The 18,570-nt window shown below is 35.5% G+C and overlaps 1 protein-coding gene and 1 long non-coding RNA gene across 2 annotated transcripts in view; one reads left to right on the top strand and one right to left on the bottom strand.

Moving 5' to 3' along the window:
- twin (CCR4-NOT transcription complex subunit 6-like twin) overlaps positions 1-18,570 on the bottom strand; it is a 518,909-nt gene that overhangs the window by 489,971 nt on the left and 10,368 nt on the right. The window contains exon 3 of the mRNA XM_085945481.1: positions 16,228-16,403. Within this exon, the coding sequence (XP_085801607.1) occupies positions 16,228-16,403 (176 nt within the window). The remainder of the gene's footprint in view (positions 1-16,227; positions 16,404-18,570) is intronic.
- The window catches only part of LOC147073388 (uncharacterized), a 151,786-nt gene that overhangs the window by 129,613 nt on the left and 3,603 nt on the right, over positions 1-18,570 (top strand). The gene's annotated exons all lie outside the window — the stretch shown is intronic.

Genomic DNA, 18,570 nt, shown 5'->3' with positions numbered 1-18,570 from the left:
AATAACAACCTCTCAACGTCCACAGAGGTAATTGGGCAAAATTTAAATAAAGGTGCCCGAGTTGACTGTTTGATAAATCCACAGTTCGGGGATGCCATTAAAAAAATGCAAGTGCATCTAAACTATTTACCTACCTAATTTAGTTATATTTCGATAAAATAATTAAAAAAAAAAAAAAACTATAAATGCAAAATCCCTAAAATATGCATTTTTGGATTCTGTGTCTTTCAAAACGGATTTCTGCGCATCTCTCGTAGCTGTGCAGACACCCTAACAAAATATGCATTAGCATATAAATCCGGGCCCTATTCATAAGATACTACCAATAGGCCAAATAACATCCGAAGATAGCATCAAAAGTAAAATCAATGGCACACAACAGTGCAACAGAGGCGTCATCCGATAAATCTCACGCAAAAAATATGCTCCTAATCTGCACGGAACCACGATCGCAGAAATGAATAAATCATATCTCAGGCTTGGTCGAAATAACTGTAGGCACCCGGTCCGCGTGCCCGATAATAAAAAAATCTGAAAGCGGTAACTTAACTTTCTATTGGCCCAGTTGTGAGGCGGGCGAGTACCGAGAGGAACGATTCGGTTTTCACGCGTCTCTTATTATTTCAAACCGGGATTTTACTCAAAATTTTATTGCCGGCCATCTTCGATTGTCCGACAGAGAGAACATCGAGGCATCAATATTTTTGAGACTACTTACATAATATTCGACAATTTAGATTTAAACAAAATGATAAATCACGGTTAATAGTATTATATTTTTGTTCAATCGAAGAATATGCATGTTAAGTGTATCTGCACAGGGCATGCCCTGTTCTATTAGGTTACATGTAAATTGTACGTAAACTATTTCACCGTGGCACAGTTCGTATATACCTATGTTACGTTACATATGTACGTTAGTATGACCGTAAACTATACGGTCTACAATTTTATTAGATTCAATATGAACATTAATTCAATTTATGCTCATAGCTGATTTTGGCAAAATTCATCAATTTTATTCAAGAATAAAATCCTAATCTAACAAATAATCCAGTATATCGGTTATTTTCTAAATTTATTTGCTCCTGGCTTCCTGTAAAGTGTGAACCGACAAGAATCGTGTTCTTTAATGCTATATAGTTTTACTTTTGAAAAATACTGCCTAAAAATGGAATCCTGGTTCGAAGAATACCCAATAATATTGTGTTACATGAGGATGGACTCAATAGACAAAATAGATATATGTATAGGTTTATTTTCAAAAATATTTAGGTATAGCTAGAGCTAGTTATGTTTTTGAATTTTAACATACAATATTTAATTAATGTAGATGTATACTATAAATTTATTATATTGTCTGTGCAGTGTGTACGGATATTACATTAAAAGGCGTATATTTCCAAATGTCCAGAACTCATAATTTTTTTCATGGTATTTTATTTTCAAAATAAAACAATGCTTCTATCTTTATTCGCCAAAACACCAGGGAACTCAGAAATAATGGGAACTGAAATACCTAATATGCGTGGAGAAGCAGGCAACCGATGTCGAGTGTGGAAGAATACGTGATAAACAGAAACACGTGTCAAGAATACTTCATACGTCGAATACTGACAACTGCTCTCGGTTTATGCACTGATGCTCATTTAATATTGGTGTATTGAAGGTTGGAACATGGTTGGAACACTCAATATTGCACGTCAATACTGCTTGGTTCATTTTCGTTGGACAATCACAGATTCAAAACCCTGCGTCAAAATGTACTGTATTGGGATATGGCCTATCGGAATTCTATTTATTAATATGTTCTGTGCGATAAACTCTTATTTGCAATTAATACGAGCAAAATAAAATCGACATTAGCTTTTTAATTCATCGGTTTCTGAAAGTCGTAATATTTTTTCATATGCTTTTGACGGGTTTTGGAAGTGATACCAATATGGAATGGATATACGGAATGGATTTTGGTCGATGGCAATTGAAGCAATACATAAAAAGTGTAGCTAAACATTCAGATGCAATATAATATGACTTAAGTGAGATTTTTAAGGGGATGCATTAACCATTTCTATGTTTATTTCCGTGTGATCACCTTACGTGACAGTAGTTGTCAAATTAACCTCGAGGAAGCTCGTCATATCACTCGATTTGTATTGTGTCACTCACGACCTGCTGCAGGAGTGAGAGAAATATAACATGTAAACACGCTTTAAATGTAAGCGTAGTTTTACATTACTGTTGCCCAGTAGGCTCTTTGTACAGTAGGAGAATAGTTTGATAACGAGTGCAATGAGCAAAACTTATAATTTTTGGTTACATGTAAATTGTACGTGAAACATTTCACCGTGGCACAGTTCGCCGTGAGCTTTCTTATCGGAAAGAGATAACCGTATACTATAAGGCCTCCAATTTTATTAGATACAATAAGAACATTAAATCAATTTTAATAGCTGATTTTGGCAAAATTCATGAATTTATTAATGAAAACCTAACTAACTTAGCAAATAATCCAGTAGGTATATCGGCTATTTTCAAAATTTGTTTGCTGCTATCTTCCTGTAAAGAGTAAACCGTATTTTATTTAGACATGAATTTTATGTCAGTAGGTAGGTACTACAGAGGTTAGACTGTCTTTAATGTACGGCCATATATTTCCGATATAACATTTCACGGTGAAGTGTGATACGGCGAACTGCATATGCACAAGTTCTCGGACACGATAATTTTTAAGACGAATGGGAAATTGAGTATTTCTTTATGACGGTGAAAGACAAAAATGTTGGAATGATTATTGTATAAACCTTAGATATGACCGTCCCTCAGAAAGACAAGTCTCCGAGCCATCAAAACTTGCAGTCCAATTTGGCCTCTAGGTACAAAAGAACCTAGGACTCCTTCTGATATTTTTTCAAGTATACAAGAACCTATACAGAAAGTTCCTATCGTACTACTCGTTATAAAAATGCTTACGTAATAGGAACCGATTCCGAGAAAATAAGACGGGAATAAAAGTATTTAATATAATAGGAACATTTTAAAATAAATTAATGCGATTAAAAGTGGTCTTTGTGTCGCATAACACCGTGACGGACGTCCATAGAATACGTAAACCCTTCGTCGTGTGAAAGCGATTTTCCCGTGACGGGACATACCCGCATACATCCAGGACCGCCGCTAGGGGACACTAAAAGGGTAATGTTTAGAAGGAAGGAAAATAAAACCTTTTCTCTAAATTCAGTCGTAACCCGTCGGTATAAATAGCTATTTTATGGAGGGTATCGTATCCATGTTGTCTATGATTAACCTGAGTGAGAAAAACAGTCGAAGATCTCATAACGTCTGTATCAACAATAGATTAAATGTATTAATATAATATACAAAAACAAGTATACCTACGAATACAATGTGGAATACCGATTACAGATGATTTTGAATACAGTTGCCATTTAATTGAGATGCGAAGTTTATTTGAAGACAGTGAATATAATAAAATTTTAAAATACAGTAAGGAGCTCACGTCTATATAGTGTTTGTAGACTGCGTGTCCATTTTCCTTTTCAAACAAAACAAGCTTATCGCCACTTATGAGAATTATGTGAAACTTTTTTACAGTTGATAACTCGGGAAAAGATGAAATTTTAGAATGCATCACGTTGATCGCACTATTTATCACAAAACGATTTTTGTGACGCACAATTTGTGTACAAAACAATCGTTCATACAGTAGTATCATATCGATGGTAAATGCCGACCTAATGCGTGTCCGGAAACTTGTACGTATGCAGTTCGCCGTATCATACTTCACCGTGAAATATTGTATCGGAAATATATTATGGCTTTGGGTCGTATAGTACTGACAAAAAAAATATGTTTAAATAAAACACGGTTCTTGCCGGTTTACACTTTCCTCCCTCGTTGTAAAGTTGGTATAGTGAAGGACAGAAATGGTGACAAGTTCGCGTGACGCCAAACGTTCTAGACTGCGGCAAGTTTAACGTGAAGCGTGGCCGTTTCGAGAACTACAATACTGACAATACTTTCATAATATATCGCAGCGCCACGACGGCGGCCATGACACTTCAACTTATATTATACTTATAAGTATTTTGGAACAAGTTTCGATACTAAGTATTTTTTTATACTGGTAGTATCTACCTAAGTATGCTTCGTCTTCAAAATCGACCAGTTTTCCCACCTCTAGTACAATGGAAGAAGAATGTTATTATATTCTATGAATCATTAACACAGGCGGCCGGTGGCGCGAAGCCGGCCCTGCGCACGCGTCGCAGGCCGGCTCACGTGTGCCGTGGCGTAACAACCCGAGGACGTGTGCGGGCAATCTCGATCCCATTGAGCGCGCACAAAGGCCAGAGAAGAGAACACGGACATTGACAAACTGACCCGCCGTCTCGGAGAATGAGAGGCGAAAAACAAAATGGATCACGTCTCCGTAACGGGACGGACAAGGGTCGGGCGGAAGGTTTATCTCGGGTTTTATTTATTACTGCTGCATTAAACTCCGGGCGGATGCCGTGGTTAAATCAGCATCCCTTCAAAATCCCACTCGCAAAGTTCGAGTGAAAAAATGTCATTTGCGAGGAAAATAACAATTACTATTATCATACACTATGAGTTAACTGATATATTATAAGAGTACAGATACAACAGTCGCAAAACGAATTTTCTGGTTAGTGTGCCACCGCATTAACCTGACATAATTTTTGCAGACAAACTATTAAAAAACAAACGAAGAAAAATCAATGAAAATTTGACATTAAACTTAATGGCCCCACCAAACCACACCCGGTTTTAATCGGGCGTATCACCTACGTTTGAATATAAAGCACCGGTATTTTTTTATGACTGGGAATGTCTCGCAAGCAGTTACCCAAGACGCCATATATGCAAGTGTGCTTTGACTGAATTTACATGAGGCAAAATTAAAAAAAAAAAAAATGGTAAATACACATTGACACGTATGAAGTCACATTTTTTTAAATGCAATAAAACTAGCCTTTGTGGCGACCAGGTCGGAAAGGTCTGATAGGTCCAACAGCAGGTTTAACCGACTTGAGTAGCTCTCCCTTTACGTACACAGTTTAGGCCAGGGGGGGGGGCAAACTTTTTGGATGGAGGTCCAAATTCAAGAATTCAAAATGAGTGGCGGGCCGCAAGTAAAATACCATTTTTAGATATACACTATTTATTATCACGAAAAATAAACATTACAAAAAAATTAATTAGAAGAACGAAACTGTTTTTTTTAACATTTTTTAAATTCAGGTGTTAATTTTGTAGTTGATATTCTCAAAACTGCTTGTAAATGGGCATCGGAGATATTTGATCGTAAAGAATTTTTATTGAGGTTCATGATCGAAAATGTTTGTTCACATATATAGGTTGATCCAAAAATAACGAACATTTTTCTTGCATAATCTTTAAGTTGGTCGAATTTGTCTGAATTAAGGGCTTTGTAAAATTTGGAGATTTCTTCACGACGATGCAGTTCTCTTAAATCAGTGTCACACTGCAGATCAATAATCTTAAGTTGTAGCTCTGTCGGTACACCATGCCCCCCACATCTTGACGCGGGCTCCGAAGCCAGGGTCTTGGGCGGGCCCCCTACCTATCGCTATGGTTAAAGGCAGTCTGACGCTCTCCAGTATTGTTTTTCAAATGGTGTTCGAGGTCAAATAAAATTCAGTGTAATTTAGCGATTTTTTAACACAGTATTTCTCAACGCGTCCCAACCACTATATGTTTTAAAATGGTAATAAGTTAGAAGTAAGCTAGCGCCGCTTTTTTTTCTTTTTTTTGCTATTAGAGCAAAATTAAGATGTGTGTTTATCTCATTTATCTGGTCGACCCGTCACGCTGGGTCCCCCCTGAGCCCGGGCCCCTAGGCTAGAGCCCTGTCAGCTCCCCCCTTGTGGGGGCCATGCGGTACACTATCAATATCTATTGAAAATGGATTGCGTACTATTGCTAAACTTGTCTCAATTTTTTGGAAGTCACCAAATCTTTGTGAAAAATCGTCATTCAGAGCTTTAATAATTTTACCATATTATTCAAATTTATATTCTGGTATATTCAGCAACTTCAAAGTTGGAAAATGGTCCACGTTGTTATTCGATATTTGTCGAAGGATTAACTTGAGTTTTAATTGAAATCCAATCAAACTTTTTACCATATCATGGGCATATATTTTTTTTCCTTGCAACGCGGAGTTAAAAGTATTTAAATATGTCACGATGTTCAACGTCGAAAATATTGGTTACATAGTGTGAGACGAGACGCAAGGAAGACGTACCTACTGAGATAACACATTTACGAAACAACAAATTCTTCAAATTTTAATCTATTGTCAATATTTCTTAAAAAATTATAAAAAAGTTATTCGTAATCAGAAGTACAATTAATGATGGCGGGCCGCAAAAAAATACCCGGCGGGCCACATGCGGCCCGCGGGCCGCAGTTTGCCCCCCCCCCTGGTTTAGGCCATTCCCAGATTATTAAAATTATCTGAACTATATAATGCAGCTTCCATATTTAGGATTTATGCACACGGTCTGCACATGTAAAGCAGCCGTATATACAAATACGTAGTCGTAAATTTTCGAAAGTGTGCGAAAAAAGTAAAGACCATTGTTTTATAATTGAGTGAAAATAAAATAATCAAGGTTTTCAAGCGACAAATTAATAAAACATTCTGAAAGTTTAGCATGGTTAGACAATTTTTTGATAGTTGTTTTAAATTAACAAAGAATATATTATTCACAATTATTACAATGTTTATTCGCGACAAGTAAGCTAGACGTTAAGTGGAAATGTCTGTCATTTGTTTACCCCTGTCGAACTTGATATATTATTGTGTCAGCTAGGGTAGGGACTTCCCGATATTTTACAGAATGTTTCAAGAATTCCTACAAACAAAAAGGTTGGATCAAAAAGTTAGACACATACTCATTGAATGTATTAACAAACAATTTTTACTTTCCTTCGCTTTCTCCACAATATAGAGGCAGACCTTCAAAAATTTGGCAGTTGACTTTTCTACATAATTCTACATAAAGCCATTAGCCCTACCGCTATTTAGGGAAGACGTGGATTTTGATTTAAAAAAAAAAAACATGAATTTTACCAATCCGACGGGATTCGAACCCACTCTACTGTGGCTATCAATTTACGATAAATAATTTATTAGGCACGTGCTACTTATAAATAATTAGATACTATATTATTCAGATTTGATTTGATTCAGAATTTTACATTTATTTTGATAAATGAAAACCCGTTTTTAGCACTTTCGTTTGTGCTAATGTCAATTTTATTTTTATCAGTAAAAACTTTCGTTTATTGTAAAAATACGAATATTAAAAAAGATTAAATCGAGCTAAGTATAAAAGTGAGAAACGTTGGGACGAAATTGGAAAGCGAGCCAGACTGAAAGTCCTGAGAGCAACGGTATAAACTTGGTGTTTTCTTTGCCAGCAAAATACGCATCTGGCGTAACTCAACTCTAACGTTTTTCGACAACGCAGACAGCTTAAAATTTTTCATAAAAAACGTATATTGTTTCCTTAAAAATTAACATGCCGGCCTCTTGTACCATATATTATTTTATGGTTTATAAGTTTCGAAGCAATTAATTATTCATCAATATAATATCGTGTTCTCGCATAACCATATTAAATAATTACAAGATAAAAATAACTTTTTATATGCAACGTTTTTAAATTTTTTGTTGAATCATATAAACTGGACTTGACTAGCTTAAACGATCAAAAAAATTTGTACTTGATAGAAATAATACTGAAATGTCATTTTGACATGTCATATTGATTTCCATAGTAACGCACGTATATGTTAATAATTTAGTTGCTAGGACCCAAGACCCCTAGCAACCAATAATGGTGTCGAAATAACTTTTCATACAAAACAGAATTAACTGAATATGAATTCAATTCTACTTAAAGATGGCTAAAAGTATTAAAAAATGCATTGGCATCGTGTCCTGAGATATTCTAAAAGTTTCAAATGTCTAGCTAGTCGGAAAGTTACTTAAAAATCGATTGCAAGATTTGTACCGGACAAATAAGAGTACGAGCTAAGAAAAACATTGTTAAAAGACTTATTTTTATGAAGTGCTGGTTTCTAGATATTTTTTTAAATCATAAAAATTAACCAACTTGCTTATTTTCACACCTTATCAATGGCAATTGCCAACTCTACCTGAGAAACGAGGAAATAGAACCTGCCGGACTGACTGGCAGACTAAGATATGATAAACAAGCGATCCACGGCTTGACAAGCGCCAGAAAAACAGACAAATTGGTAGATGGGTAGATAAGGTGGAGGTAGAGAGCAGAAGCGATATCTGGAAATCCTTGCGAAACTGCGACAGGCGATCACTGACTTCCAAAACCGTTCGCGGCCCCATTGGAGCAAAAGAATCTGACTGAAGATTTGGAAGAATCATTTCTAAACCGCCCGCCCCCACTGAACCCTAACCGTCTGATATTTCTGACTGCTCGCTAATTCACGCGAGATTAAATCGGATGTGTAAATGCCCAAGGATGGAAAAAACACCGGGAGAAAGATTCCCCAAGTACAGCCTGAGGGCAATCTGGCACCCGATGTTTGATCTGATGAGAAAGGTGTGGGAAGAATGAATGACTGGATGAATGATGAACTTTGAGAGTGAAGGAGCAACGCTCGAGACCTGACTCGGCCACGGGGTGCTGATATGAGGGAAGGCGCACGAAGACTGACGAGCGATATGCATTCTTGGAGGCGCAGTGTGGTGCCCATATACTCCAACTTTGGACCGGACATGGTCAAAGAAGAAGAAAGGTATAAAAAAACTTGAGTTATAATTCGCTGAAGCCTTGGCTACAGTTGTCAGTGACATAATAAAGTATTATCCATAAATGTAGATCAAGAACACCAATTTAATTAATTAACTAGACCCAACTAGCTATTAACAACCCAAGTGGGTAGGTAAAATAACATAACGTACATCAGAAATCATTCATCACAAATCATCAGTAAAATCAATTTCATACATTTGAAACCAAATTTCAAACCATGTGGTTTATTGCAGTTTTATCCATACATATCTGAGTTTGATTCTGTAAGTAACAGACACATACCATCCACTTTCAAACTTAGTTGCTACAGTATGGTGGTGCATTGACAAACTCCTCCGTTCAACGGGCATAAGAAAGAGGGAGAAGAAACCGTCCTAAATACGGATGTCTTAATACGCAGATATACGTGTTGATTAAAACATCAATGTGCATGGATTATACTTCAACTCCCAAGAAGTTGTTCTCTGACCAAAATGGAAGAAGAGAATTCGAACACCTTAACTGGGGTGGTTAGTCTGTGTAGACAGAGACATAGCATCACCAAGACTCAGACAGTGGACGGAGCTTGCGACAGATGAAGGAAAGAGGAGACGTTTCCCGGGGTTGACAGAGACCCACATTTTTACCCACGGTTTTACTACTGATGATGTAGCAAAAATATTATAAGAAATTAAAATTAGGTAGAGATTGTAGACAGCTTACGGCCACCATTGGAAGAATTGATTATGTATTAAATAACTGCTAGTAAGTACTTAAGTAAGTTAAAACTAAAATTTAGAGAAATCCAGACACCATCTATGAAACAAGATTAATACCAATAATTGTCCATAAACTTAAAATGACTGTCATCAATACTGTCTAAGTTTAAAAAACACATTAATTTTGGAGTGATAGGTTAATTGGTAGAGTAAAACAGTACCAGGATTGCGATGGTTATGGGTTCAAGTCCCGTTCGGCACAAATACTTTTCTGATATTATTTCTAATCGGTATGTTTCTGAGGTGTTCCAAATTATATATGTACTCTAAAGAATGGAATATTCTTAAATTTTGTGCATGTATTATTTATTGAATAAAAATCGTTTATATGTGCATGGAATTACTGCCGACAGTATGTATTATCGCGGCCATAACAAGAAAATGCAAGACGTGTAAACACGTATTATTGTGCAAGTTGCAAGATTGCATGCATGGATCAAAAAAATTCAGAATCTTCTGAATTTTCACGCAACAGTTGGAACTTGTACGCCTGTACAGTAGAACGAGTGGCGAACCTGCCGGGAAAAAAACGAACCAAACCGCCCAAAGCATTTTGATGTTTACCGATTTTTACGTCCTGTCCGAACCAGTCAAATAGCGCCACACAGCGACAAAAACGCGACTCACTTACGCTTGAAGAATGAGATGGACGAGACAGTCAGAACTTTTACATGTTAACAATTATTATCGCGATAGTTGAATTTACACGCTATTGGTGCCAGTAAATCCATGCACGGCGCTATATTATTTAGTTGCAAACAAAACATAATTTAATGATTCATCCTCAGCTTAGTTGTGAAATAATATTATGTTGGTAGATGGAGAATATTTCCAAGAAGATGCATGTCAGTTGACTATATTGCACTGGTGGCCATTGGCTTTTACAAGTGATTCTTAGAAAACTTTTGTAAAATAAATTCGAAACTTCATTAAACATCCATCTGGTTATTCAATGTGTTATAAGAATTATTATTTTGACATATCAAACCGATTGCTCATTTCATGATCGACAATTTTGAGAAATAATATTCACAATACCCTTCTTACCCTGATGTTACCAGAGCATCAATAGGGAGTACTATAGGGTTGAAACGCCAGGATGCAAAGGACAAAGATAAATGGTATGACTTTATACTTACTCTGCACTTTGAGGCTGAAGTGAATAGTGAAGTATGAATAATTCGTAGGATAAGATATCATTTTATATATCTTGTATTCTGGTCAGTGTCAGACAAATTTCTAATGTCGGGTACTCATTAGCGAGCCGTAACTGTGACTGTTGCAGATACAGTAACCAGTATGGACGCCAAATAATTAGTTCGTAAACCTAATAATTATTTCGCACCTAGAGTTGGTTACAGTATCTGGAACGGTTACGGGTTAATGAGCCCGTTTGACACTATTCAATGACCTTTTCAAACAATATATTACAAAATATCTTTTTATTATTTTTCCAAATAATGCACATGATTTAAGAATGTCGCATTTTTTATTGAAAAAATGGGTCAATTATAAAATTAATACCGAATACTAGTACCTTTGTTACATAAAAAATTGCACAGTTCCTGACGCTGTCTAGGAAACTGAACTACCCAGGGTGGATCCTTACCATCTCCAAGAACTTCCTCAACCTCCCTCTATCCTGTGCCAGTATCTGTACTGGCAGCTCTAGTATTCTAGATGACAATATGTAACCACCGAAGATTCAACCTGCCAGTCAACTCCGACCATCCAGACTGCTATCTACTGACTGGATCAGTAGATGACCAGTATAGACCAGACTGGATGTCTACCAAGTTTAAGGAATGTTTAATGAATACAATTTTATTGTTAATAGTTTAATTCAAAATTACAAAAGTTCACCAATATTAATGTAAGTTAATATGACACCTCAGATGTTTGGAAATTTCATCATTGGTTAGTGAGTGCATACGTAGCTTAAATTGTGATGCACAGCGCCTGAATGTAATGATTATTAGGTCATGTCCCATTTGATGCAAATATCATTCAAATGAATTACTGAAAAAATGGATTGTATACCTACACTCTACAGAATATCAACAACCCATGATAAATATTAATACCAACTATGTATTATCATATTATATTCAACAATTAAACCATAAGTAATTTCGTTTTCATAAGCATTGTTACCATCATGCGTCATTTTGGGTTGTTTTTAAAGCGCATGACGAAAATATCAAAATATTTGCAAAACCATATCGACGCCAAAAATCATTGTACCTACTTAACATTGAAATAATACAGATATTCGAATTTGGCGCACTTTCGATTAGATTATTGTTGTGAATCATGTGAAACACACAAGGAGAATAAACGGATCATTAAAATTTACCTGGAGGTTATCCGCCATAACCCGTAGTAAAGAAATATAATAAAAAAATTGTAAACAGAAAATAGACACCCCAAGTGAAAATCGGTGTCGTTCCCCGTGAGGAGATGTGATGAGACGTCATGTTACACAACGTTCTCTCCAAAGTGAGGACGCACACATGTGTAAAAATTTCTCCGCATAAATGTTTCAAACCTTTTGTCAAAAATAGTATGTCAGTATGACGTGATACTAGATTTTTAGTTTTCTTAAATATACTAAAAAACCAACATTTCTTTTTAAATGTCCGATCGCAAAAAGATCATATTTATATATATATATATATATTACAGAGTGGAGAATGTTCCAACAGATTTTTGTTTTTACAAGAAATGTATTTTAGCCGTGGGTATGTCTTGGGTGGATATGGGGTTCGAATCCCGGGTCTAGAAAAAATACATTTTATTACTGCCACAAAATTTTGTACATTTATTTCTCACAGATCGTCGTTATGTTATTATATTTTTTCTTTACGTTTTTGTTTTGAAGATAATTTAAAAACACACTATCCTTTTCGCTAGAACTATTTCGATATTGTGTAAATAAACAAAATAATAACTGTGACCATCTTTTCTTAATGGAATTATTGTAAAGGTATGATTTTACTTATGCGATGATCACAACCGAATTGAATGTGTACAATCAAATGATACCATTTTTACTTGTCAGGAAAAATTGAATCAATGTTATTACATGACAGTGATTGTACTAGTGCGTTTGTGAATCGCATACGATCATCGAACTTGTTTCTATGTTTTATGCATTTTACTACGCATAATGGCTGAAATATCAAAATTTGATCATCGCAGTGGTCGTTTTTGCTTATACTATCATTGCATGGGTGCTTGAATTGTAATGCAGCTGGCTCATCGTATCGTTTCATCAATTTAATTTGCAAACGCAATGGGTAGTTCAAAAAGAAGATGCAATTCAGAGAATGATGAATACTTTATCGAGTTTGTCAGAACGAGGTCTATATTATACACATATTAATTCAGCAAAACTAATTTAATGGTAAAATAATTTTATTTTTATATTTTTAAAAAGAAAACAGGCATCGAACCCCTTTTAATTCCAGTTTTACATGTCAATAATAGTAAAAACAAATTACAATTAAATTACCCATATTTTCATTTCACGAAAATAAAATTAAGTTATATAAATACTATCTGTTATCGCTCCATGAGTAAACCTCTAAAGCGTCGGTTAGACGCTCATACTTTACGACAAGCTTACCTCCGCAAACCGGTTTGTATCGGGAAGCCCGCGTGTATGCACGGGAAACGGAAGCACCGAAAAGCGCTGTAAAAGTTTATACCACGCAGGCAAATCGTTATACTGCGCAGGCAGGTCGCTGACGTCTAGCCGGCACAGAATATCAGAATAATATCAGAAAAAATTTACTTATTCATGGAATTTTATTCAAATTAATAATCTTTAATTGTATACTGTCCACTAGTCCACAATGGATCAATCTGATGTCTTCGTTGCAAAGATCCGTTGAATATTTCAGTTCAAGAATTTCAGGCATATTAGGTCAGAAGAGAAAATACTCTAAGTATATAGTTATAGTTATCATAGTTCATAATTCTAAGGAACCCAACAAGAAATCAGACCATTGATACATGGACAATCAAAATCGTAATATCACCAATAATTCAAATGTGCTACTATTGATTTCAATCCAAAATGGTGCAGAAGTTATTAAAAAATAACTAAAATATTTTATTTTTTCCGACTCCGATCCTGATTTTGATTTTTACGAGAAATGGAAGTCAGCCACTCGCTCAACCTATTAGGTCCATACCCTGACACACACAAATTGAAAAACAATATGTGTACTTGCCAGACCCAGGACCCACGGCTTAATAGTCCAACGCTTAAGCCGCGCGGCCACCGTGACTGTGACTAAAATAAGACCGCAGATAAATGTAGGACAATACGCTCAGTTTGACCGGGGACAACGGCAAGAGGCCTACGGAGAGGTTGAGTGTACAGAGTTCATGACATACCTAATCAATATTCGATAGTCAATTTTACATTCTCATGTAAACAAAATATCAGCCAAACAACTAAGGAGCAGACACGGATTGACAACTATCATTAGGTTGAGTTTCAAGAACAGATTTATGTGGCAGATACTGCTTTTAAGATGAAAGAAAGCAAACGAAAAGATTACGATACACAATAAGACTGTGATCAATGTGTTAAAATCATTAGTGCAATGCTAAGGCAGGTACTGAAAATTTCACATGATAAGGATTATCGATTAAACAAAAAAATTGAAGCAGCGGGATGTTGAAGATCAAATTTCATTGCACAAAGTAAAACCATGCAACCTCTTATCACATTGTGAGTGAAGAAGTGACGTTGGACTTAGTTTGGCCACATGCTATGGATGCCTCAAGAGAATTTCAACCCGGCCTGCCTGTTCTTTAAGTCAACCAGAGTCCGCCATCTTGCAAAGCCTCTAAATATCATCCAGCGTGTATACCACAGACCTATGGGATGCTGGCATGATCTTGGAAAACCCAAGAAGGCTGGCCAAGCGACAGGGATTGTTGTAAGCAATATTCCTTCTCAGCAGAGAATTGAAAACTTAATTGGTTCGCATTATTAATTTTTTTAAATAATGGCCTCATTTGTAAAATTATAATAATAAAATAGAATGACTGATTCTAGATTTAATTTATATATCTAGCAACTCTATGTCATCTCAATTCTGATTTTTTTGATGACTATAATTATAATATAATACACTGTAAAAATCAGTTGAGCCGTAATATTATTACAATTGGATTTTTTTACGCACACATGCAACATAATATTAAGAGCATTACATGGAGGCACCGCGTGGTGCATGTTTCACCTAGGAGACGGACATAGACAAAAGATGAAGAAACTTTTACGAAATAAAATTCTCCACCCTATGGGCTTATCAGGGATGATACAACTGGGCCAAACGAATATTTGCTTTATGGTTTATATCTTGTCAGCACAGTTCAAACATGTATGATTGGGAGAGAATGCTGGTTATATTAGCAGGATGACATGGACAATCATCAACAAGCAAAAGGAATCAGAACAAACTGCCACATGCTTGAGGTATTAAACTGGAGAGCGGGTACTTTGGATAATCCAGATGGAGATAGTCGTTGGAGCAAGTCACATTCGCAGCTCTGTGATGAATGTGATGTTTTGGGGAACATTGTACATATGGGTGTTTCACAATAATAATGGATCAAATACAATTTTCATAAAATTCGATTTTTTTATTTTAGTGGCTAGATAAAACAGATTTCTATATTGTGTGTTAATATCACAATCGTAGCTTTACAATTTTTCGCATAAATGGCAATAGGTACTAGTGTTGAGAAGACATCAAATTGAATGTGAATCATGTCCATTTTGATAGTTCCTTCAGCAGTATAAAGAGGTATTTGCTAATATTAATAAAACCTGAATATACTTTATGTTTCGACTATTTAATTTAATTGATCCATGTACTATCAAAGTATGGTATTTACAGTGAAAATATTCATGAATTTTACAAAAGGAGTTTTAACTATAGGTCCAAATATCTCAGGTGCCAATTTGATGGACTTGATCCATAATTATTGTGAACCACCCATATAGCAGTACAATGCCCTAAATCTGAACGACACAGAGTACAGCTGCGAATTGCGGATATCTTTGAGAATGTCGACGAATTGAAAGGTGCCCTGGCGGTGGGTAAGATGGAAGAGCTTGGCAAAATTGTAAAGTTCTTTAACAGAATTGGAGTGAGGACCTGATCGGCCGATCCCCTTCTAGAAGAGAAGAGGTGATATGACAGCGAGTCGCAGTCAAAGCCTCGGTTAAATCATAGAAAAAAAGATATTTCTTTATCTGAATCAGTTACTCCCTAAAGGCAATGCTTGCTGTAAACGCCTATAGATTATGACCAGAAAACATCATTTTATCCATATGAATTACAGAGTGAAAAGGTAAAAAAAGTGTCTGTTATGGCATAAAACCATTTTATATTATTACTTATGATCATGTTCGATGTTCGGGGTCACTTTTGTTGGCAGTAGTAAAATCGTGGGAGTCAGAGGAAAATGATATTAATGGACTCATTTAAATCCAGCATGTAATTGAAACGGACATATTTTACTTATTTGATTAACAATATGAAGTAGTATACAAAGATTAGATCACTTACCTTGCAGATTGTCCAGCATGTATGTAAGCAGCTTGTGTGTGCCGTTATTCTCCCCGTAGATGGAGAAGATGTCCTTGGAGAGCGGGTTTCCGTGAAGGCCCAGGATCTGAAGGTGGAAAAGCTTGCCCAGTTCGTAAGGTAACACTCTAAGGTAGTTGTGGTGTAATAGCAACTCTCTGAAATTAAAAGTCGAACAAAATTATTATGTTGATATTTTATAAAATTATGATTAGTAAATGGGAAAATACTTAAGAATTAAGTTACTTGTATTCTTAATAATAATAATTTATATTTTTAATATGCTATCAGCATTAATTAATTATTGGTTTACTTTTAGCGTAATATAGGATAGGCTTTTATCCCAAACATAGTATTGACACTTCGTAAGGTAATTTGGGCTCTTCTTGCAGCTCTATCGCCAATATCACCAAGGTGCAGTGAGTTAGGTTAAACCTGAAAGTAGCTTTGTATAATGCGCATAAAGGTGTTTCCATAAGTGCAGAGAAAAAATTTCAAACCTCACTGATAATAATTTGTTAAATATAGATGAGACATTTCATATCAAATCTGTACGATTATCCAGAGTGAATATCATTTGGTGGCCCTCGTAGTCTAATACGAAAGGCACTGGCTTCTCACACCAAAGGTTTTTGGTTCGATTTCCGGTGAAGACACAATATATTATACAATATTATGTGATTTTGTGATTGTTTCACTACTGTAATTGGTAAGTTGTAAATTGGCGGCATCTTTGGAATTGATGTTTAAATATTTTGTAGGTATGGTGTACATCATTTTTGTGATTAATCATCTAAATATTCTTAAAATTATGTTTCAGTATACTTGACCGGTATGTATGTAAAATAATCAATGCGGTCTGTCCTTTTGCACGCAGTTATAGCTATTTACATCATAATCTGAATGTTTTGGTTTCGATAAAAGTCAACCATGTTTCGAAATGGTCAATGCTTCGCTAACTGTTCAGAAGTCATTTTTGCAACTTCTGCAAACTAACAATTCATGGAATAGACTCTGCGTAAATTTAAAATTCTGTTGACATCTTGCATTTTTTGACAAAATGATGCAATGTAAAATAAAACATAGGTAATTTAGTCATTAGCCTTAGAGACCGACAACTATTACTTGAGACACGACCTCGGTGTTAGTGTTGCGATGTGAGAATTACCAATGTATTGCGTGCTATTAGTTCTCCAAACCACTGCACCTCAAGTTTTAATTCAATTTCACTTTCAAATATTTTCAAAGATTGCAAACCTAGAATCACCTGAATTCCAAATAAGATCATAATGCATTCATCGACAATTTTACTGAGCACATACTAGGATCAATCCATTTCAGAGGTAGCGTTCCTATATGAGGGCGTTGGTCTCTGGCCTGTTCATATGTTGAAAAACCCTCACTATCGTGCAATTAAGTTTGCTTTGTTATTATTATATCTATAAGGCGATATATTTATAATTACAATATAAATTCAAAACAGCTGAATTGCAAGAGAAATTCTATTATATTTCAAAGAGATTGAATGAAACGTAAGTATTCATTTTACAAAGGAATATAATAGTCCGTTTCAGGCAATGACATTAATATGGACGAAGCATCTGGAAAAAAAATAACACTCACTTTTTTGTAGAGTCTGCCGAATGGCATAATCTGTTCTAACGCCATTACAATAAAGGTGATATTGCTATAAATTCCCGGTGCTTTTTGTCGGGTCTGCCGAATGGTTCGGTTCGAACGGGGTCGCTCAAATTAACATTGACACTAGAAACACTGTTCTAATGCCATTACAATAAAGGTGATATTGCTATAAATTCCCTATGCGTGATATCGCATAATGGAAATTGCGTGACGTCTACCTATACATGTGCGAATGTCGCTATGCGCAAATTTACTTGCTAGCTACTGTACTGAGTGCGTTGTCTATTAATAATGTCATTGGTTTCAGGTGAACAAATATGGATCAAAAATAAATCACAAAGCACAGGAGAAATCTGATTTATGTTGCAGTGTAAATTTGCACTGGGTACTTAACTTACAGGTGTTATTATTTATATTTAAAAAAAATAATAACAATAATAATACTAGAGCAAACTCATTGATGATTCATTCAATCTGAGTGAGAAATGATATTTGAGTAGATTGTCTTTTGTTCATTTTAATAAAGCAGACATTTTTAAAAAGAAATAAACTATACTGACATTACAGGTGAACTGACCTATGCCAGGCGTATTTAAAAATATTTGTTTATTACACCAAATTGTATGGTAAATATCCAATGGCCAAACGTAGAGATGACAATGTTAAGTTAGGCTTAACTAAGAC

The sequence above is a fragment of the Rhyacophila brunnea genome, unplaced genomic scaffold, assembly GCF_057557595.1.
Source record: "Rhyacophila brunnea isolate RB1 unplaced genomic scaffold, BYU_Rbru_1.0 scaffold_18, whole genome shotgun sequence".
Classification (NCBI taxonomy): Eukaryota; Metazoa; Arthropoda; class Insecta; order Trichoptera; family Rhyacophilidae; genus Rhyacophila; species Rhyacophila brunnea.
This window is presented reverse-complemented; position numbering and strand designations above follow the sequence as displayed.